Source organism: Anolis sagrei, chromosome 13 (genome assembly GCF_037176765.1).
Source record: "Anolis sagrei isolate rAnoSag1 chromosome 13, rAnoSag1.mat, whole genome shotgun sequence".
In the NCBI taxonomy this organism is placed as follows: domain Eukaryota; kingdom Metazoa; phylum Chordata; class Lepidosauria; order Squamata; family Dactyloidae; genus Anolis; species Anolis sagrei.
This window is the reverse complement of record NC_090033.1, coordinates 7,157,687-7,181,115: the sequence shown is the minus strand read 5'-3', so window position 1 is coordinate 7,181,115 and position 23,429 is coordinate 7,157,687. Positions and strand designations below refer to the sequence as shown.

Below are 23,429 nucleotides of genomic sequence, written 5' to 3'. Positions count from 1 at the left end.
TGAGAAACTCCCTGCAACCTCTGAACCTCTAAGACCAGCCACAGACATTGAGAAACTCTCTGCAACCTCTGAACCTCTAAGACCAGCCACAGACATTGAGAAACTCATTGCAACCTCTGAACCTCTAAGACCAGCCACAGACATTGAGAAACTCCTTGCAAACTCTGAACCTTTAAGACCAGCCAGTCATTGAGAAACTTCTTGCAACCCAGCTACAGACATTGAGAAACTCCTTGCAACCTCTGAACCTCTAAGACCAGCCAAAGACACTGAGAAACTCCTTGCAACCTCTGAACCTCTAAGACCAGCCAAAGACACTGAGAAACTCCTTGCAACCTCTGAACCTCTAAGACCAGCCAAAGACATTGAGAAACTCCTTGCAACCTCTGAACCTCTAAGACCAGCCACAGACACTGAGAAACTTCCTGCAACCTTTGAACCTCTAAGATCAGCCACAGACATTGAGAAACTCCTTGTGACCTCTGAACCTCTAAGACCAGCCACAGACATTGAGAAACTCATTGCAACCTCTGAACCTCTAAGACCAGCCACAGACATTGAGAAACTCCTTGCAAACTCTGAACCTTTAAGACCAGCCAGTCATTGAGAAACTCCTTGCAACCCAGCTACAGACATTGAGAAACTCCTTGCAACCTCTGAACCTCTAAGACCAGCCAAAGACATTGAGAAACTCCTTGCAAACTCTACATCTCTAAGACCAGCCACAGACATTGAGAAACTCCTTGCAACCTCTGAACCTCTAAGACAAGCCACAGACATTGAAAACGTCTTTGCAACCTCTGAACCTCTAAGACCAGCCAAAGACATTGAGAAACTCCTTGCAACCTCTGAACCTCTAAGACCAGCCACAGACATTGTGGGCCTATCAGGTATGCGTGCCAACTTTGGTCCAGATCCCTCACTGTTTGGGTTCATAGTGCGCTCTGGATGGAAGTGAACTACAACTCCAAAACTGAAACCCAATACAGATTTTCACTTTTATTATGTGTATAGATAGATAAAAAGACAGAATAATGTTGCTCCTATTGGCAATCCCATAGTAGTCCACTAGATGGCGGTGTTGCTTTTCTACAGGAAATGAAATAAACTGGATTTTTTATGCACTGACAATCATTAAAACTTCAAATATGGATTTTAACTGTAATTTTTAAAAATAACGTTTATATTTAATTTTATTTTAATGCCAATATTCATAGATGAACAGACACTTCAGCCTAATGTGCATGTGTTGTTATGTGGATGTAAAATAATAATGTATTGTCAAAGGCTTTCATGGCGGAATCACTGGCCTGAAAACCTCTAAGACCAGCCACAGACACTGAGAAACTCCCTGCAACCTCTGAACCTCTAAGACCAGCCACAGACATTGAGAAACTCTCTGCAACCTCTGAACCTCTAAGACCAGCCACAGACATTGAGAAACTCCCTGCAACCTCTGAACCTCTAAGACCAGCCACAGACACTGAGAAACTCCCTGCAACCTCTGAACCTCTAAGACCAGCCACAGACACTGAGAAACTCCCTGCAACCTCTGAACCTCTAAGACCAGCCACAGACATTGAGAAACTCTCTGCAACCTCTGAACCTCTAAGACCAGCCACAGACACTGAGAAACTCCCTGCAACCTCTGAACCTCTAAGACCAGCCACAGACATTGAGAAACTCTCTGCAACCTCTGAACCTCTAAGACCAGCCACAGACATTGAGAAACTCATTGCAACCTCTGAACCTCTAAGACCAGCCACAGACATTGAGAAACTCCTTGCAAACTCTGAACCTTTAAGACCAGCCAGTCATTGAGAAACTCCTTGCAACCCAGCTACAGACATTGAGAAACTCCTTGCAACCTCTGAACCTCTAAGACCAGCCAAAGACATTGAGAAACTCCTTGCAAACTCTACATCTCTAAGACCAGCCACAGACATTGAGAAACTCCTTGCAACCTCTGAACCTCCAAGACCAGCCACATACACTGAGAAACTCCCTGCAACCTCTACACCTCTAAGGCCAGCCACAGACATTGAGAAACTCCTTGCAACCTCTACATGTCTAAGACCAGCCAAAGACATTGAGAAACTCCTTGCAACCACTTAGACCAGCCACAGACATTGAGAAACTCCCTGCAACCTCTACATGTCTAAGACCAGCCAAAGACATTGAGAAACTCCTTGCAACCACTTAGACCAGCCACAGACACTGAGAAACTCCTTGAAGCCTCTAAACCTCTAAGACCAGCCACAGACATTGAGAAACTCCTTGAAACCTCTCAACCACTTAGACCAGCCATATACACTGAGAAACTCCCTGCAACCTCTACACCTCTACAGCCTCTGAACCTCTAAGACAAGCCACAGACATTGAGAAACTCTCATCGCTCAGATGGCACCAATGGCCCTCCCTCCAATGAAAGATTGCCCCAGGCACTGCCAGACCATCAAAGCTAATCAAGGTGGTCAGTTGAAACATTCACACTTAGCTCCAACAGACAAGAGTTCTTTGCCCCACCCTGGTCATTCCACAGATATATAAACATACAACAAAACCATAAATATCCATGTAAGCCTTACCTGGCCGGGCTTCTGGTAGATGACGCCGAACTTGAAGTTGTTACTGATGACGTGTTCGTCGAATGTCACAATGAGCCGGGAAGCCTGGGAATGACGTGTTATCCTTATGGTTAGTCATAACAATATTCACGAACTGGTCACATCCCATCATAAAATAGACACACAACTCCCTTTGTAGCCCATTCTGTGCCTGAGTTACATGGGATGGTGATCCAGTCCACCCGCGATGAGGTTCAGGGGGGCCACACTCTCTTGGCCTCGACCCCAAACCCTTACCTTTGGGTACAGGACCGGGTAGAAGCGGTCAACGTTGACGTCTTCGCAGACCAGCTGAAAGCGACAAAAGGTAGGAAAGGTGCTAAGCAGGGCCTGCCTTGCTGAGGACGTGGGTGGGGAGCGGCCACCCACCACATCACAACCCTCTGGGATCTCCAACTCACCTTGGCCATCTGCACAACGTTGGGAAACTCCGTCAGGCAGGAGATGGGGATCACGTCGTGGAACGTCCGGCTCTTTGTCCTTTTTTGGGGGGGAGGGGGGAGGCAGGAAGAAGGCCTTGCTTGAGGACTACAACGCCCAGCATCCCCACCCTTTCCCAGATCCTCATCTCCTCCCTTTCCTCCAGCCTCCCACCTTCTTCTCCGCTTTGTAAGGACTCTTGTTTGGCCTCCCATCATCACCTTTCTTGTGACAGTCCTTCTCTGGACTCCAACGCCCATCATCCCCCCCTCCCTTGTGTTCCACCTTCTAGCACTGCACTTTCCCCAGATCCGTGGAGAGACTCCGTGCTTGGGGCTCACTACAACTCCCACATTCCTCCTCCTCTCCTTTGTATTCCTCTAGCATTGCACTTTCCCAAGAGCTCTGCAGAAACGCCTTGTCTGGACTCCAACTCCCATCATCCCCCTTTTATAATAATTATTAAAACTCCCATCATCTCCCCTCCCTCCCTTGTGTTCCTCTAGCATTGCACTTTCTTCAGATCTGTGGAAAGACTCCATGTTCGGGGCTCATTGCAATTTCCCCAGAACTTCATAGAAACTCATCTGGATTCCAACACCCATCACCCCCTTCCTTGTATTCCTGTGATCCGTGGAGAGACACCAGAGTTGGGCCCCCAACTCCCATCATCCCCCCTCCCTCTCTTGTATTCCTCTAGCATTGCATTTTCCCCAGAGCTTCGTTGACACTCCTTGTCTGGACTCCAACTCCCATCACCCCCTTCCTTGTATTCCCCAGATCCGTGGAGAGACACCAAATTTGGGCCTCCAACTCCTATCATCTCCCCTCCCTCCCTTGTATTCCTCTAGCATTGCACTTTCCCCAGAGCTTCATAGACACTTGTCTGGACTCTAACTCCCATCACCCCTTCATTGTATTCCCAAGATCTGTGGAGAGACACCAGAGTTGGGCCTCCAACTCCCATCATCCCCACTCTCTCCCTTGTATGCCTCTAGCATTGACCTTTCCCCAGAGCTTCGTTGACACTCCTTGTCTGGACTCCAACTCCCATCACTCCCTTCCTTGTATCCCGAGATAAGTGGAGAGACACCAGAGTTGGGCCTCCAACTCCCATCACCCCCCGTCTCTCCCTTGTATTCCTCTAGCATTGTACTTTCCCCAGAGCTTCGTAGACACTCGACTCCAACTCCCATCACCCCTTCCTTGTATTCCCCAGATCTGTGGAGAGACACCAAATTTGGGCCTCCAACTCCCATCATCTCCTCTCCCTCCTTTGTATTCCTCTAGCATTGCACTTTCCCCAGAGCTTCGTAGACACTTGACTGGATTCCAACTCCCATCACCCCCTTCCTTGTATTCCCAAGATCCGTGGAGAGACACCAGAGTTGGGCCTCCAATTCCCATCATCCCCTGTCTCTCCCTTGTATTCCTCTAGCATTGCACTTTCCCCAGAGCTTTGTAGACACTCCTTGTCTGGACTCCAACACCCATCACCCCCTTCCTTGTATTCCGAAGATCCGTGGAGAGACACCAAATTTGGGCCTCCAACTCCCATCATCCCCCCTCCCTCCCTTGTATTCCTCTAGCATTGCACTTTCCCCAGAGCTTCGTTGACACTCCTTGTCTGGACTCCAACTCCCATCACCCCCTTCCTTGTATTCCCGAAATCCGTGGAGAGACACCAGAGTTGGGCCTCCAACTCCCATCATCTCCCCTCCCTCCCTTGTATTCCTCTAGCATTGCTCCTTCCCTAGAGCTTCGAAGACACTACTTGTCTGGACTCCAACTCCCATCACCCGTTTCTTTGCATTCCATTAGGACTGCACTTTCCCCAGAGCTTCATAGAAACTCCTCATCCGGACTCCAACTCCCATCATGCCCCTTCTAGCACTGCACTTTCCCCAGATCCATGCTTGGGGCTCACTCCATCTCCCATCATCCCCTCTCCCTCCCTTTCCGCTCACCGCAAGAGGAGGCGGAGGTGCTCCTGGTCCCCGATGACGTCGTACTTGAGCGAGAAGACGAGGTGCCCCAAGGCCGCGTCCATGGAGTAGTAATTGAAGTGCTCCTGGATGGTTGCGTTTTGGGTGGAAGGGGACACAAAAGCAGGAGGGTGAGCCCCCAAGGACCCTCTCGCTTGGCCCCAGTGATCTGTAACCCTGCCGTTTGAACCCTCCTCAAACTCTCTCTCTCTCTAAATCCTGTGGCGGTGAGTTCCACAGGACAACAACACGCATTGTTGACGCCGCGAGCCCTGACCTTGCCCAGGAAGTGCTTGCGGTAGAGTCGGGCCGTGTGGTTGCATTCCAGCTTGGCCTTGGAGGTTGCCGGCGGCGGTGCGGCTTCGGGGCCCCCGCTCCACTCGTGGTTGGTGCCCTCGATCCAGTAGCCCCCAAACTGCGGGAGGAGGATCAGCGGGAAGGGGCCCTCCCGGCCCAGGACCTGCAAGCACACGCGGTTTACGCCTGATGCCCGCCATGTGGAATGGCCCACGCGTGTTCTATTGGCAGAGCTTACCTCGTGGACGCTGGGATAGGGGATGTAGTCCTCTTCCGTCTGCAAGAGAAGACAGACGAGAATGTAAACAGAACGAGGGAAGGCAGACGCCCACATTTTTGGGAGCAAATTCCACCGCTATTTCACACCCATGGAGAGAGTAAGGAACCCTGGGATGACTATATGGACTCTCCTTCTCTACATGTGCGCCATAGGAAAGGGTAGGAAAGGGTGAAGGGAGTCATGCAAATTCCACACCCATGGAGAGAGTAAGGAACCCTGGGATGACTATATGGACTTTCCTCCTCTATATGTGCACCATAGGAACGGGTGAAGGGAGAGGCAGTGGGCAGGGTCATGCAAATTCCACACCAATGGAAAGAGTAAGGAATCCTGGGATGACTATATGAACTTTCCTTCTCTACATGTGTGCCATAGGAAAGGGTAGGAAAGGGTGAAGGGAGAGGCAGTGGGAAGGGTCATGCAAATTTCACACCAATGGAAAGCGTAAAGAACCCTGGGATGACTATATGGACTCTCCTTCTCTATATGTGCACCATAGGAAAGGGTGAAGGGAGAGGCAGTAGGCAGGGTTATGCAAATTTCACACCAATGGAAAGAGTAAGGAACCCTGGGATGACTATATAGATTCTCCTTTTCTACATGTGTGCCATAGGAAAGGGTAGGAAAGGGTGAAGGGAGTCATGCAAATTCCACACCCATGGAGAGAGTAAGGAACCCAGGGATGACTATATGAACTCTCCTTCTCTACATGTGCACCATAGGAAAGGGTAGGAAAGGGTGAAGTGAGAGGCAGTGGGCAGGGTCATGCAAATTTCACAGCAATGGAGAGAGTAAGGAACCCTGGGATGAAATCTCCTTCTCTACATGGGGCTTGCAGGGACACCTCCCAGAAACGCCTGCAGTTTGGTGAGACAGAATGGGGTGAACTAGGTGACCTTTGGGGCTCCCTTCCCATTCTAGTGGGCTATATGGACTGTAAAGCCATTCCAGAATGCAGATTAACTGCATTTAAAAGGTTAAATTCCACAGTTCCTAGAAATGGGATGCAGAGGAGAGTGGAGGGTGAGTCCTGGCCTCCCAGGACTGGGTAATTATTGGTGGCATAGTGTTTACTATGTCACCAATGGTCAGAAAGGAAGCAGAGCTGTGGGGCTGGGGAGGCGGGGCTGCACTACGTCTCTCCTGGAGCGCACTCACTCGAGCGCTCACTCACTCACCTTGAGGGTGGGAGGGAAGGAGCACCGCTGTTCGTCCATCCGGCTTCCCTGGAGAGAGAAAGAGCGGAGGGGCCAGAGTCAATAAACATGCAGCCAGAGCAAGGGACCAAATTCGTGGAGGGCAAAGGGCACTGAGCGGGCCAGGCGTGGCTCCCAGGTAAGGCGACAGGTGCGCGTTGGGAAGTTATTTACCTTGGGAGGGCACGAGGAAAGGGAACTGACATTTCCAACCTGGACCCTTCCCACCCAACCGGGGAGTATTGCAACCTCACGGACGGAGCTTGTCCTGAATTGCCTGGGTCTCGGGATGGCGACGGCAGGCGTGAGCGCACACTCCTCTAGAGCAAATCCCGGGAGCCGCCGCGTTTGGCTTCCCAGCCGAGTGAGTCAAAGGGTGTTTCTCGCAGGACGAGTTTCCCAGGAAGTCTCCCAGACAGGCCTCCCTCCCTCCCTCCCTTCTCTGGGGTCCCCTTCGCCCTAGGATGCCCTCACTGTCCCGGATTCGAGTCAGGACGGGCACTCAAGGAGGGCTGCCTGGGACTCACCTGCATCTTCTCAATCATTTCAAACAAATCGGCGTTCTGCAAAAGATCGAAGGGGGAAAACATTAGGTTGGACACATTAGGGGCCCTGGTTGCCTATGGAACAAGTCATTATTTACTCTTATTAGGATGTATTAGTTGTCTAGTGTTTCAGTCTGCGTCCTCTGCACTTTAATATATGCATTGCAATCGTATTGTATTGTTGCTCTGTGTGTTGACTACTATCCCACCAGGAGACGCAGCTCACAAGTAACGACAGTGTTCCCTCGCTTATCGCGGGTGTTACGTTCCACAACCACCCGCGAAAAGTGAAAATCCGCGAAGTAGGGACAATATATATGTTTACAATCTCACGTCGGCAAGTAGCGTCTCAAGCGGTCGCGCGGGGTGTTCCTATTGGCTGAGGTGCAAAAGGGGGCGGTGCTCAGCCTTCCCGGCTTCTCGATTGTCATTGGCCGCGCAGATGACGCCGGAAAAGGCGGGCGTGTGTCCTACATTCCTGTAGGCTATTCTCCATTTTGGGGCAAAATCCCGCGAAACAGCGAAAATACCACAATAAATATTATTTTATTATTATTATTTTATATTATTTATATTTATAATATATTATAAATACATTATAATAATTATAACTATTATTATTGTTATTATTATTTTAGAATTATATTATTTATATTTATAATATATTATAAATATATTATAATAATTATAACTATTACTTTTGTTATTATTTGACAAGGACTATTATTATTGTTGTTATTATTTTAGAATTATATTATTTATATTTATAATATATTATAAATACATTATAATAATTATAACTATTATTATTGTTATTATTTGACTAGGACTATTGTTATTATTATTTTAGAATTATATTCTTTATATTTATAATATATTATAAATACATTATAATAATTATAACTATTATTATTGTTATTATTTGACTAGGACTATTGTTATTATTATTTTAGAATTATATTCTTTATATTTATAATATATTATAAATACATTATAATAATTATAACTATTATTATTGTTATTATTTGACTAGGACTATTGTTATTATTATTTTAGAATTATATTATTTATATTTATATTATAAATACATTATAATAGTTATAATAATTATTAATGTTATTATTTGACTAGGACTGCTATTATTGTTTTTAATATTTTATAATTATATTATGTAAAACATATTTATTTATAATAAATATAAATTATTATTATTATTTTAGAGTTATATTATTTATAATATATTTATAATACAGTATTCATACATTCTAATAATTATTATTATTTGACTAGGACTATTATTATTTTAGAATTATATTATTTACAATATATTTATAATTGACTAGGACTATTATTATTTTAGAATTATATTATTTGTAATATATTTATTTATAATAAATATTATAAATTATTGTATACTTATATTGTTTATAATATATTTATAATACAATATGATTACATAATAATAATAATAATTTGACTAGGACTATTATTCTTATTCTTATTTTATAACTATATTATTTATAATATATTTATAATTGACTAGAACTATTATTATTGTATATTATTTATATTTATAATATATTATAAATACATAATAATAATAATTATAACTAATTGCTGTTATTATTATTTGACTAGGACTATTATTATTATTATATAATTGTATTATTCATAATATATTTATATTGTAAATACATTATATAGTAATAATTATAATATTAATATTATTATTTGACTAGGACTATTATTATTATTGTATAATTATATTATTCATAATATATATTGTAAATACATTATAGTAATAATTATATTATTAATGTTATTTGACTAGGACTATTATTAATATTATTATTGTATAATTAAATAATTTATAATATATTTACTTATAATAAATATTACAAATTATTGTTATTATTGTATAATTAGATTATTTATATTTATAATATATTATAAATACATTATAATAATAATTATAACTATTATAGTTATTATTTGACTAGGACTATAATTATTGTATAATTATATTATTCATAATATATATCGTAAATACATTATAGTAATAATTATATTATTAATGTTATTTGACTAGGACTATTATTATTAATATTATTATTGTATAATTAGATCATTTATAATATATTTAATTATAATAAATATTACAAATTATTGTTATTATTGTATAATTAGATTATTGTAAATACATTATAGTAATAATTATGTTATTAATTTTATTATTTGACTAGGACTATTGTTATTATTGTATAATTAGATTATTTATAATATATTTAATTATAATAAATACTATAAATTATTGTTAGTATTGTATAATTAGATTATTTATATTTATAATACATAATCAATACATTATAATAATAATTACGACTTTTATTATGATTTGATAGGCACAACCTTGGCTGAACAATGACCCATCTCTTTCTGTCTGGTGTCAATACTGAAACAGGATCTTCCAAGCCCCCCTCCCCAAGAATCCAAGGGGTCAACAACGGGGAGGAAATGGGAGTCAAAATCGGGGGGGGGGGGGTGCATCCGAGTCAAAGAATGCAAATTCCACACCGATGGAGAGAGTAAGGAACCCTGGGGTGCCTATATGGAATGGGAGAGTGGGGCAGAAGGGGGTCAATGGGGGGGGGTCCCCCAAAAAGAGGGCTTTGTACTCACGCCGAATCCGAAGCCTTCGTCCTCCTGGGCAGACCCCTTCCTGGGGGGCAGTGGGGGCAGACCCCCTTGGGGCTCCATCCCTCCCCCTCCCCTTCCTCCGGGGTCCCAGGGGGGGCTCCGAGGGACTGCCAGCGTGGCCCCCTCCCTTCCCGCTCCCCTCCGGTGCCCTCCTCCTCCTCCTCCTCCGGCTGCCTCCAGGATGTGGATGTGTGTGCAAGTGTGTACACTTTGGGCGGGGAGCCAGGCCGGCCTCAATGGCAGGAGCAGCAGCCCCGCCCCTTTTTCAGGTTGGGAGGGGGGAATCGTAGGAGGGGGGAGGAGAGGGAGGAGGAGGGGGCTGAGCCCTGGACCACTGGCTGGGGTCGCCATGGCAACGGGAGGACTCCAGGGGGGAAGAAGGATGCAGGGATGCAAGGAAGCCAAGCCTCCCTTGGAAGCCAACCGGGAGGGAAGTTCCATCGACTCGCTCTTCCAGGATTCGGTGCAATACATTCCCTTGGACAGGTTTGTGTGCGGTTTGGTCACCGCGGCTGAGAGAGTGTGACTCCCCTGCGTCTCCAGGCTCCACAGTCACATGCCGAAAGCCATCCCAGGACCTGTAGCTTTCCAAAGGGTGCATCCGAGCCACAGAATGCAAATTCCACACCAATGGAGAGAGTAAGGAACCCTAGGGTGCCTATGTGGACTCTCCTCTTCGACATGTGCGCCCCAGGAAAGAGTGAAGGGAAAGGCAGTGGGCGGGGTCATGCAAATTCCACAGCAATGGAGAGAGTAAGGAACCCTGGGGTGACTATATGAAATCTCCTTCTCTACATAGGGTCACAGCCACAGGATGCTGGGAGCTGTAGTTTTTCCAAAGGGTGCATCAGCATCATACACTTGAGCCCACTCTAACAGCCACAAGATGCTGGGAGCTGTAGTTTTCCAAAGGGTGCGTCTGCATCATAGACTGAAGCCCATTCTAACAGTCACAGTATACTGGGAGCTGTAGTTTTCCAAAAGGTGCAGCTACATAATAGAATGGAGCCCAATCTAACAGCCACAGGATGCTGGGAGCTGTAGTTTTCCAAAGGGTGCAGCTACATAATAGAATGGAGCCAAATCTAACAGCCACAGGATGCTGGGAGCTGTAGTTTTCCAAAGGGTGCATCTGCATCTTAGACTGGAGCCCATTCTAACAGTCACAGTATACTGGGAGCTGTAGTTTTATAAAGTGTGCATCCGCATCGTAGACTGGAGCCCACTCTAACAGCCCAGGGTCCTTGGAGCTGTAGTTTTCCAAAGGGTGCAACCGCACTGTAGAATGGAGACAATCTTAACAGCCACAGGATGCTGGGAGCTGTAGTTTTCCAAAGGGTGCATCTGCATCATAGACTGGAGCCCACTCTAACAGCCACAGGATTTTGGGAGTTGTAGTTTTCCAAAGCGTGCACCAGCATCATACACTTGAGCCCACTCTAACAGCCACAAGATGCTGGGAGCCGTAGTTTTCCAAAGGGTGCAGCCGTATAATAGAATGGAGACAATCTAACTGCCACAGGATACTGGGAGCTGTAGTTTTCCAAAGGGCACATCCGCACCGTAGAATGGAGACAACTTTAACAGCCACAGGATGCTGGGAGATGTAGTTTTCCAAAGGGTGCATCTACATCTTAGACTGGAGCCCATTCTAACAGCCACAGGATTTTGGGAGCTGTAGTTTTCTTGCATCGTAGACTGGAGCCCACTGTAACAGCCCAGGGTCCTGGGAGCTGTAGCTTTCCAAAGGGTGCATCCACATCGTAGACTGGAGCCCACTCTAACAGCCACAGGATGCTGGGAGTCGTAGTTTTCCAAAGGGTGCATCTGCACCGTAGAATGGAGCCTGCTCTAACAGCCCAGGGTCCTGGGAGCTGTAGTTTTCCAAAGGGTGCATCCACATCATAGACTAGAGCCCACTCTAGCAGTCACAGGATGCTGGGAGTTGTAGTATTCCAAAGGGTGCATCTGCATTGTAGACTGGAGCCCGCTCTAACAGCCACAAGATGTTGGGAACTGTAGTTTTCCAAAGAGTGCATCTGCACTGTAGAATGGAGCACAGCCTAACAGCCACAGGATGCTGGGAGCCGTAGTTTTCCAAAGGGTGCATCTGCACCGTAGAATGGAGCCTGCTCTAACAGCAACAGGATCCTGGGAGCTGTAGTTTGGGGAGGCCCCTGGCACTCTCAGGCAGAGAAGGAAAAGGCCCTGAGACACTACAACTACCAAGACAGGCGCTCCTTCTCTCTCTTAGTGGAATGGCAACCTCTCTTCCACAACCAGAAACTTTGCAACCGGCGTTTCCTTCGTCTCCAGCGTTCGTTGACATTGGCACCGGCTCAACGGCTGGCGAAGGAGAGGGAGGCCCCCGAGGCCCAAACAAGGGGCCCTTTCACCCTCTCGGCCTCAGAGGAACGTCATGGAGAAGTAAGCTGGCGCATAGGTGCTTTCAGTTCTGGACGACACACTCCCGGGGAGTCACACTCTCTCAGCCGAAGAACAAACGAGGCTCAGAAAAGCCTCTCCTTCGATCTGAAAGACGCATTGCTACACGTCCCACCAACCTGCTCTTGCTTGCCGCGAGCGAGGAGCAAAGGACTGAAATCCCTGCCGGATTTGCACGACTCCCACCGTGTACAAAGGCCCCCCTTTTTGCATTTCCCCCGCCTGCGAAACAGAGATGAATGGTTCCTTGCTGGGCGTTCTGCCGTCCGCTGAGAAGGCATCGCATGCAGAAATAACAGCCGTAAAACAACCGAGGAGGGATCCGAGAAACACGCCGTCGGAGGGGAAAACAAGGGAACTGAAGGGACCAAAAGCATGAAAACATTCCCCCCGCTTCGTTTTTGCACATGTCAATTAGTTTGATATCCCCAAAATGGGTGGGAGCTTTGTGTTGCCACGGAGACCGCCCCCCCAGAGCAGCATCATACTACAAAACCCAAAATCCACAAAGGACAGCTGCTTGTGCAACTGAGACCCATTGGCTTTGCAAAAGACCCATTCTGGGTGTTGTTGGGATAGGAAAAAGTACATATAGGGAGCCCTCTTACCTTGGGGTGGAGGGGAGCGGCTTTTGGGGTCGGCAGGGAGACGCGGAGCCCTTCTAAGGGTCCGCCGAGGGAGGACTGGAGGGTCCCATCGCTCTTTCTGTAGGAAGAAAAGGGAGAAGAAGCCGCTTTATAATGCGCCCCAGTCTTGGGGACAACGCAGGACGTAAACAAAGGCTCTCGTGGTGATGCTCGGCCCTTCTTGTGCCTGAAAACACCCCCAAAACCGGCAAGATTTGAGTCAGACTAGATGACCCCTGAGATACCCCTATTTAATACTAGCTGTACCTGGCCACGTGTTGCTGTGGCCCTCAGAAAACGCCTTCCACCAAAGGTTTCCTGCTGGCTTTAAGATGTGAGGCTATTCAGAGGTAATCCAGGTGGGCAATTACACTTGGCTCAAGTAGAAATGGAGGGGGGCGGGGCTAGCGTAGTTGTTTTCATGCATGCGCTGTAATGTCTTTTTGGTTTTTTGGGGTTTTTAAGTCCTTTCTGCTGTTGGTTTTTCAGCATTTTTATGAGTGATGGTCACTCGTTGGCCTGCTAGGTGTCTTGTGTCCAAATTTGGTGTCAATTCACCCAGTGGTTTTTGAGTTCTGTCAATCCCACAAACGAACATTACATTTATATTTATACTAGCCGTCCCCTGCCATGCGTTGCTGTGGCCCAGTCTGTGTATATGTGTTTTGTGTGTGTATATATGTGTGTGTATATATATTTGCATATTAATGTGTTTATATGTGTATATGCACATTGTGTATATGTGTGTACTCGTTTATATGCATATTTGTGTGTATATATGTTAGTATGTATGTGTATGTGTATGTGGAGCCCCCGGTGGCGCAGTGGGTTAAAGCACTGAGCTGCTGAGCTTGTTGATCAAAAGGTCGCAGGTTCGATTCCGAGGAGCGGCGTGAGCTTCCGCTGTCAGCCCTAGCTTCTGCCAACCTAGCAGTTTGAAAACATGCAAATGTGAGTAGATCAATAGGTACCGCTCCGGCAGGAAGGTAACGGCACTCCATGCAGTCATGCCGGCCACATGACCTTGGAGGTGTCTACTGACAACGCTGGCTCTTTGGCTTAGAAATGGAGATGAGCACCACACCCCAGAGTCAGACATGACTGGACTTAATGTCAGGGGACTACCTTTACCTTTATGTGTGTATGTGTATATGTATATTTGTGTGTGCATGTGTATATGTATATATGTATTTATATTATGTGTGTGAACATGTGTATATTTGTGTGTGCTTGTGCATATATATATACGTGTATATGAATGTCTATATGTGTATATGCGTGCATGTGTATATGTGTGTATATATGTATAGTTGTGTGTGATGTGTATATGTATAAATGTTTGTATATGTATGTGTACATGTGTATATTTGTGTGTGCTTGTGCATATATATACATGTGTATAAATCTATGTGTATATATATGTGTGTGTGCATGTGTATATGTATGTGTGTGACTATATGTATGTGTACATGTGTATATTTGTGTGTGCTTGTGCATATATACACGTGTGTATGAATGTATGTATGTGTATATATATGAGTGTGTGCATTTGTATATGTATATATGTATGTGTGTATGTGTATATGTATATGTGTGTATATATGTAGATTTGTGTGTGATGTGTATACGTATATATGTTTGTATAGGTGTGTGTACATGTGTATATTTGTGTGTGCTTGTGCATCTATATACATGTGTATGAATGTATGTATGTGTATATGTATATGTGTGTGCATGTGTATGTGTATATATGTATGTGTGCATGTGTATATGTATATGTGTGTATATATGTATATTTGTAAATCACCAGCAGCAGCAATAAGATCTACCAAGTGAAAGGTTGTCAGTTTGAAGCCGCAGTCAGGGTGAGCACCCAACTCCCAGCTCAGCTAACTGTTGACCTAAGCAGTTTGAAAACACTCATGGCTTTAAGGCATCCCAGTCAATTTATGCAATGCTTTTGACACAAAACAAACAAACAAATAAATAAGTCATGTGGAAAAGTCAGGACGTAGACAAAAATAATCATAACACTTGGCTCAAGTAGAAATTGAGGGGGACGCGGCCAGGGTCATCGTAACTAAACACAAAAGGCACAAGGAGCACGTGCACAATGTCAACAGAAAGGAGGAAACCATGGAAATGAACATCATCTGGTGACCAGTATTTAAAAACTCTGAGTATTTAAAGAGCAATACTCAGAAAATGGGGGAAGTTCCAACAAAGGACCCCCCAGGCAGCAACCAGCCAGACCTTGTAACTGCTAGGCCATTCAATGCTAATCAAGGTGGCCAATTGCAACATTCACACCTGCCTCAAGCAGACAAGAAGAGTCCTTCCTCCCACCCTGAACATTAGGCATCCATGGTTCTAAATGGTTCTGAAGTACTTACAAAACTAGAGTGTGCTGGCGCTTTGCTTCTAAAGTGTTTCTAAAGTTCTGGTGGTGAAAATTTCAGAACTCTAACAAAACTTTCAAAATATCATTATTATTTCGTTATTGGCGATTTTTTTTATGACAGAACCAATTAGGAGCTGCCATTTATAACGAAATTTTTAAAGTTATTTTAGAATTCTGAAATTTTCACCACCAGAACTTTAGAAACACTTTAGAAGCAAAGCGCCCGTGCTCTCATTATCATTTTGTTATTGGCGATTTTTTTAATGACAAAGCCAATTAGGAGCTGCCGTTTATAACGAAATTTTGAAATTTTTGTTAGAATTCTGAAATTTTCACCACCAGAACTTTAGCAACACTTTAGAAGCAAAGCGTCAGCGCTTTTATTATTATTTCATTATTGGCGATTTTTTAATGACAGAATCAATTAGGAACTGCAGTTTATTACAAAATTTTGAAAGTTTGGTTAGAATTCTGAAATTTTCACCACCACTTTAGCAACACTTTAGAAGCAAAGCGCCAGCGCTCTCATTATTACTTCATTATTGACGATTTTTTTATGACAGAACCAATGAGGAACTGCCGTTTATAACGAAATTTTGAAAGTTTTGTTAGAATTCTGAAATTTTCACCATCAGAACTTTAGCAACACTTTAGAAGCAACGCGTCAGCGCTCTCATTATTATTTCGTTATTGACGATTTTTTTTATGACAGAATCAATGAGGAGCTGCCATTTATAACAAAATTTTGAAAGTTTTGTTAGAATTCTGAAATTTTCACCATCAGAACTTTAGCAACACTTTAGAAGCAAAGTGCCAGTGCTCTCATTATCATTTTGTTATTGGCGATTTTTTTTTAATGACAGAACCAATTAGGAGCTGCCATTTATAATGAAATTTTGAAAGTTTTGCTAGAATTCTGAAATTTTCACCACCAGAACTTTAGCAACACTTTAGAAGCAAAGCACCAACACCCCCTAGTTTTGTAAGTACTTGAGAACCATTTAGAACCATGGATTGCGCATGCCTACTGGACATTATTCCACAGAGATATATACCAACCCCACTTGCTTAGTTTCCAGATGCTCCAACTGTTGCAAAGCTGCAGCTGTGTGTGTGTTGCTTTCCTCACCTCTGGCACAATCTGGGTTTTCTGAACAGTTGGCCAGATGGCCAAGAGCGGGACGTGAGAGGAGGCCGTGGCAGGTGGCTGAGAAGAGCCAAGGGGTTGCCACATGAGACGCAGGCGCCCCACTTGCCATATTCGCATCCTCAATTGGGCCTAATTTGGCCCAATACTGCTCTCCAGGCAAAAATCTATTGCACACGGCCTTGCGTATTGCAACCAACCTGGAGTCCGCCTGCCTCCCAATGCGGCAATCCCAATCGGATCCTTAGGAATTGGGCCGGCAGCAGCTATTGCCTCTCCTCCCAGTTCTCCCTAAACATGCTACTGGGATCAAACTGGGAGGAATCTTGGAAACCCCATTTGGACACATACACTGTCAACTCTGGCTCTGCGGGGTTCCCCATAGGACCCTGATGGGCTGGACCTAATCCTTGGCCCATATATAGCAGTCACCGTCACCAGCCAATCCCCTTCCAATGCCAGGAATACAGCTTAATTGTGTAACATTAGGAAATGTACAACACCACCTGAGCTCTGCGAGTGCAGCATTTTTCCGAATGAAGCACAGAGTGTTTGAGGAGTGGGACATCCGTAGGGAGACCAAGGGGCTTGTTTATAAAGCTATTTCTGCGCCCCTGGCAGACACCTCTCCACAAAAGTCAACATTGACACTGAAATACAATACCGTCTGAGCTCTGCGAGTGCAACATTCTTCCGAATGAAGCAGAGAATGTTTGAGGATTGGGACATCCATAGGGAGACCAAGGGACTTCTTGACAAAGCTATTTCCGTTCCCTTGGCATCCACCTCTCCACAAAAGTCAACATTGACACGGAAATACAATACCGCCTGAGCTCTGCGAGTGCAACACTCTTCCGAATGAAGCAGAGAGTGTTTGAGGATTGGGGCATCTGTAGGGAGACCAAGACAAAGGTATTTCTGCTCCCTTGGCATCCACCTCTCCACAAAAGTCAACAGTGACACTGAAATACAACACCGCCTGAGCTCTGCGAGTGCAGCATTCTTCCAAATGAAGCACAGAGTGTTTGACGATCGGGACATCCATAGGGAGACTAAGGGGCTTGTTTATAAAGCCATTGTCCTCCCCACCCTGCTGTGGCAGCCACCTCTCCACAGAAGTCAACATTGACATTGAAATACAACAGCACCTGAGCTCTGCGAGTGCAGCATTTTTCCAATTCCATCAGCGTTCCCTACAGAAAATCCTGCAAATCTCTTGGGAAGACAAGCAGACAAATGTCAGCGTGCTGGAAGAAGCAAAGACCACCAGCATTGAAGCGATGCTCCTCCGCCATCAACTCCACTGGACCGGCCATGTTGTCTGGATTCCCGACCACCGTCTCCCAAAGCAGTTGCTCTACTCCGAACTCAAGAACGGAAAATGAAATGTTGGTGGACAGGAAAAGAGATTGAAAGATGGGCTCAAAGCCAACCTTAAAAACTCTGGCATAGACACTGAGAACCGGGAAGCCCTGGCCCTTGAGCGCTCCAGCTGGAGGTCAGCTGTGACCAGCAGTGCTGCACGAATGGAGGGCGAAAGAGAGAAATGCGTCAAGAGGGACGAGCAAGGAAAACAGCTGCTGCTCCTAAACAGTTCCTATAGCAACAGGATGCGAGATATTTACTGACGAGGCTCCTCTTTGGTAATTGATTGGCAATTACCGCCAGGCAATGCACAATGATGGTGACGAATGGCAGCAAGAGCAGCAGCAAAGAGGATCCTATGAACCCCAACATCTGGTGGGTGTGGACAGGGTCAAGAGGGCAAAGGTCAGGAGCGAAGACGAAATCTAGCCAGTGGTCAGGATGATGGGAATTGCAACCCTTCCTTGGAATTGTTACCGCTTGCAAAACCCGCTTTGCACCCGACCCGCTTCCCTTGCATCAAACCTCTTTCCTTCTCATCTGCATATGCAAGAGATGCAAATGAGGCCAGGTCTGGGCGCATCTGCTTTGTTTGTTTTGAGGGAATGACAGCTGGAAGGGGAAGCCTGCCTCTTGCCCCAGTTAATTCCTCCTCTCTTTCGACAAGGAATGTCGTCTTTTCAGGAACGCTGCACGACATTCCCCGTTTCCCTTCCATGGCATTGCAAAGAGACAACAATCAAAGGGGGCTTTTTGGGGGGGGGGGACGCCCCCAAAATCAGCCCCATTTGAGTGTGTTTATATTATGATGATGGTTACTATTGGGATGACAACCTACAATGGGATGTATAGTTTCCCCCCCCTTTCGATTCATTTCTGCCTCATCACGATCCTTGGCAAGATCTGTCCAGAGCCCCTGAGCCTAAGAAGTCTGACTCACCCAAAGTCATCCTGCAGGTCAGGAGAAATGCACTCTGCACATACTCAAAGGAAACTATGCACGCAGAAATAAGGCTAAATGCACTCTGCACATGCTCAGAAGCTATTCTCAAGTGCAGATAAGGGGAAATGCACTCTGCACATGCTCAGAAGCTATTCTTGTGCAGGTAAGGATAAATGAACTCTGCACATGCTCAAAGGAAACTTATGCACATGCAAATAAGGCTAAATGCACTCTGCACATGCTCAGAGGCTATTCTCAAATGCAGATAAGGCTAAATGCACTCTGCACATGCACAGAAGCTATTCTCAAGTGCAGATAAGGGGAAATGTACTCTGCACATGCCAAGAGCATACCCTTATGTGCAAAGAAGAAATGCACTCTGCACATGCTAAGAGGCTATTCTCAAGTGCCGATAAGGAGAAATGCACTCTGCACATGCTCAAAGGAAACTATGCACATGCAAATAAGGCTAAATGCACTCTGCACATGCTCAGAGGCTATTCTCAAATGCAGATAAGGCTAAATGCACTCTGCACATGCGCAGAAGCTATTGTCAAGTGCAGATAAGGGGAAATGCACTCTGCACATGCCAAGAGGATACCCTTATGTGCAAACAAGTAGAAATGCACCCTGCACATGCTCAGAGGCTATTCTCAAGTGCCGCTAAGGAGAAATGAACTCTGCACATGCTCAAAGGAAACTTATGCACATGCAAATAAGGCTAAATGCACTCTGCACATGCACAGAAGCTATTCTCAAGTGCAGATAAGGCTCAATGCACTCTGCACATGCCCAGAGGCTATTCTCAAGTGCCGAGAGGGAGAAATGCACTCTTCACATGCTCAAAGGAAACTATGCACATGAAAATAAGGCTAAATGCACTCTGCACGTGCTCAGAAGCTAGTCTCAAGTGCAAACAAGCAGAAATGCACTCTGCACATGCCCAGAAGCTATTCTCAAGTGCAGATAAGGAGAAATGCACTCTACATGTGCTCAGAAGCTATTCTTAAGTGCAGGTAAGGATAAATGAACTCTGAACATGCCAAGAGTATACCCTTATGCGCAAACAAGGATAAATGCACTCTGCACATGCTCAGAGGCTATTCTCAAGTGCCTCTAAGGAGAAATGCACTCTGGACATGCCAAGGGGATAACCTTATGTGCAAACAAGCAGAAATGCACTCTGCAGATGCCCAGAGGCTATTCTCAAGTGCAGATAAGGGGAAATGCACTCTGCATGTGCTATTCTTAAGTGCAGGTAAGGAGAAATGAACTCTGCACATGCCAAGAGGATACCCTTATGCGCAAACAAGTAAAAATGCACTCTGCACATGCTCAGAGGCTATTTATTAAGTGTAGATCAGGACAAATGCACTCTGGAGCTGCTCAAAGGATACTATGCAAGGGCCAATAAGGCCAAATGCACTCTGCCCATGCTCCGGGACCACCCTGCGACTAACATTACGATAAGTGAATTCTGCACATGCTCAGAGGCCTCTAAACATATCCCAGTGACTTTTTTAGAGGGATCTTGTGCCTGGCTTGCAGCGGCAGCCAAGGAAGGCAAGAGAAGGAAGGAAGGAGGGCGCGGAGGGCTCTGTTCCTTTCGATCAGCATCATCATTTGCCCACGAAAAGCAAAGCCAGCGCTTCCGGGCAGAAAGCAAGCCTTGCCCGGGAACGAAGGAACGAACAAGCAAACGAGGAGGAGGGCAAAGTCCATCTGCGTGCAGAGAGAGAGAGGGGGGAGTAAAAATACACTCAGAAGAAAGGGAAGCCTGGGTGCATTCGATGTCCATCCTTCCTTTCGTCTTTCCTTCTTCCTTCCCTTCCACCCTTTGATCTTTCCTTCCTTCCCTCTTTCACCTTCCTTCCTTCCATCCCTTTTGTCTTTCCTTCCTCCTTCCCTTCTTTCCTTACCTCCTTCTTTCTCCCTCCCTCCTTCTCTTACACCCTTTCATCCTTCCCTCCCTCCCTCCCTCTTTTCATTCCTTCCCCTTTGTCTTTCCTTCCTTGTTTTCCTCCCTCCATTCCCTTCCTCCTTTCCTTCCATCTCTCTTTCTTTCCTCCTTCCATCCTTCCCTTTCTTCTTCACCTCCCTCTCCCCCTTTCGTCTTCATTCCTTTTACTTCTTTTCTTCCTTTTTGGTCTTTCCTTCCCTCTCTCTGTCCTCCCTCCCTCCATTCCTCTTCCACACTTCTCTTTCTCTTTCTCCTTCCTTCCTTCCCTTTTGTCTTTCCTTCCTCCTTCCCTTCTTTCCTTACCTCCCTCTTTCTCCCTTCCTCCTTCCCTTCCACCCTTTCATCCTTCCTTCCCTCTCTCTCCTTCCTTCTTTCCCTTCTTTCCCTTTTGTCTTTCCTTCCTTCTCCCTGTCCTCCCTCCATTCTTCTTCCTCCCTCTTTCCTTTCTTCTTCCCTCCTTCCCCTTTGTCTTTCCTTCCTTTTTGTTTTCCTCCCTCCCTCCATTCCTCTTCCTCCCTTCTCTTTCCTTTCTCCTTCCTTCCTCCCTCCTTCCCTCTCTCCTTCCTTCTTTTTCTTCCTTCCCTTTTTTCCTTCCTTCTCCCTGTCCTCCCTTCATTCCTCTTCCTCCCTTCTCTCTTTCCTTTCCCCTTCCTCCCTTCCCTTTCTCCTTCCCTTCTGTCTTTCCTTCCTCCTTCCCTTCGTTCCTTACCTCCTTCTTCCTCTCTCCTTCCTTTCCACCTTTCCCTCTCTCCTTTTCTCCTTCCTTCTTTTCCTTCCTTCCTTCTCCTTGTCCTCCCTCCCTTCATTCCTCTTCCTTCCATCCTTCTCTTCCTCCCTTCTCTCTTTCCTTTCCCCTTACTTCCCTTCCATCCTTTGATCTTTCCTTTCTTCCCTCTCTCTTTTTCTCCTTCCTTCCTTCCTTCCTTCCTTCCTTCCTTCCTTCCTTCCTTCCTTCCTTCCTTCCCCTTTGTCTTTCCTCCCTCCTTCTATTTTTCTCCTTTCTTCTCTTTTGTCTTTCCTTTCTCCTCTCTTCCCTCCCTCCATCTCCTTCCATCCTTCCTTCCTCCCTTCCCTTTTTCCTTCATTCCTCTTCCATCCTTCTCTTTCCTTTCTCTTTCCTTCCCTTCCACCATCTTTCCTTCCCTCTCTCTTTCTCCTTCCTTCCTTCTTTCCTTCCCTTTTGTCTTTCCTCCCTCCTTCTCTTTTTCTCCTTTCTTCCCTTTTGTCTTTCCTTCCTTCTCTCTTCCCTCCCTCCATCTCCTTCCATCCTTCTCTTCCTCCCTTCCTACTCTTTTTCCTTCCTCCGGAGGGATGTTTATCTGGAAGAAGAGAAAGTCGAGAGGGAATAGGAGAACCATATTTCTCTTTCCTATTGAAGAGGAGGAGGAGGAGGAGGACACAAGGAGAGTTCCAATGGGAGGCTTTTCCACAGAGGCCGTCTCTCTATTGGGAGTGCTTTGATTGTGCCTTCCTGCATGGCGGAAGGGGGTTAGACTGGATGGCCCTTGGGGGTCTCTTCCAGTGCTAGGATTATGTCTCAGGAGTAGGCAAGATGGGTTTTCATGGCTACCCTTCTTCCTTACCGCCCACCATTTCATCCTGACCAAGGCCAACCCTTTTAGGATCCATGCAGACCTTCTCACACACTGAGGCTTACCTCACTGAGGCCTCTCACACCAAACCCTTTTGGGATCCATGTACACCTTCTCACACACTGAGGCTTACCTCACACTGAGGCCTACCTCACACTGAACCCTTTTGGGATCCACGCACACCTTCTCACACACTGAGGTTTACCTCACACTAAGGCCTCTCTCACACTAAACCCTTTTGGGATCCACACACACCTTCTCACACACTGAGGCCTACCTCACACTTTTGGGATCCACGTACACCTTCTCACACACTGAGGCCTACCTCACACTGAGGCCTCTCACACTGAACCCTTTTGGGATTACAACACACCTTCTCACACACTGAGGCCTACCTCACACTGAGGCCTCTCACACTGAACCCTTTTGGGATCACAACACACCTTCTCACACACTGAGGCCTATCTCACACTGAGGCCTCTCACACGGAACCCTTTTGGGATCCACACACACCTTCTGACATACTGAGGCCTACCTCACACTGAGGCCTCTCTCACCGAATCCTTTTGGGATCCATGCACACCTTCTCACACACTGAGGCTTATCTCGCACTGAGGCCTTTCACACTGCACCCTTTTGGGATGCATGCACACCTTCTCACACACTGAGGCCTACCTCACACTGAACCCTTTTGGGATCCACGCACACTTTCTCACACACTGAGGCCTACCTCACACTAAGGTCTTTCTCACCAAATCCTTTTGGGATCCACGCACAGCTTCTCACACACTGAGGCCTACCTAACATTGAGGCCTCTCACACTAAACCCTTTTGGGATCCACGCACACCTTCTCACACACTGAGGCCTACCTCACACTGAACCCTTTTGGGATCCACGCACAC

General features: G+C 45.9%; 1 protein-coding gene across 5 annotated transcripts in view; it reads right to left on the bottom strand.

Moving 5' to 3' along the window:
- Nucleotides 1-23,429, bottom strand: part of RAP1GAP (RAP1 GTPase activating protein) — a 55,214-nt gene that overhangs the window by 15,375 nt on the left and 16,410 nt on the right. For 2 of the 5 annotated variants that reach the window (XM_060758882.2, XM_060758883.2), the window contains 9 exons: nt 13,101-13,197; nt 7,333-7,368; nt 6,788-6,835; nt 5,568-5,606; nt 5,310-5,492; nt 5,015-5,118; nt 3,029-3,107; nt 2,865-2,918; nt 2,589-2,672 (listed from right to left, as the gene is read on the bottom strand). In XM_060758882.2, the coding sequence (XP_060614865.2) occupies nt 2,589-2,672; nt 2,865-2,918; nt 3,029-3,107; nt 5,015-5,118; nt 5,310-5,492; nt 5,568-5,606; nt 6,788-6,835; nt 7,333-7,350 (609 nt within the window). In that variant the 5' untranslated portion in view covers nt 7,351-7,368; nt 13,101-13,197. Of the gene's footprint in view, nt 1-2,588; nt 2,673-2,864; nt 2,919-3,028; nt 3,108-5,014; nt 5,119-5,309; nt 5,493-5,567; nt 5,607-6,787; nt 6,836-7,332; nt 7,369-10,029; nt 10,144-13,100; nt 13,198-23,429 lie in introns of those variants that run through there. The other 3 variants (XM_067472691.1, XM_067472692.1, XM_067472690.1) reach the window with 2 other exon arrangements.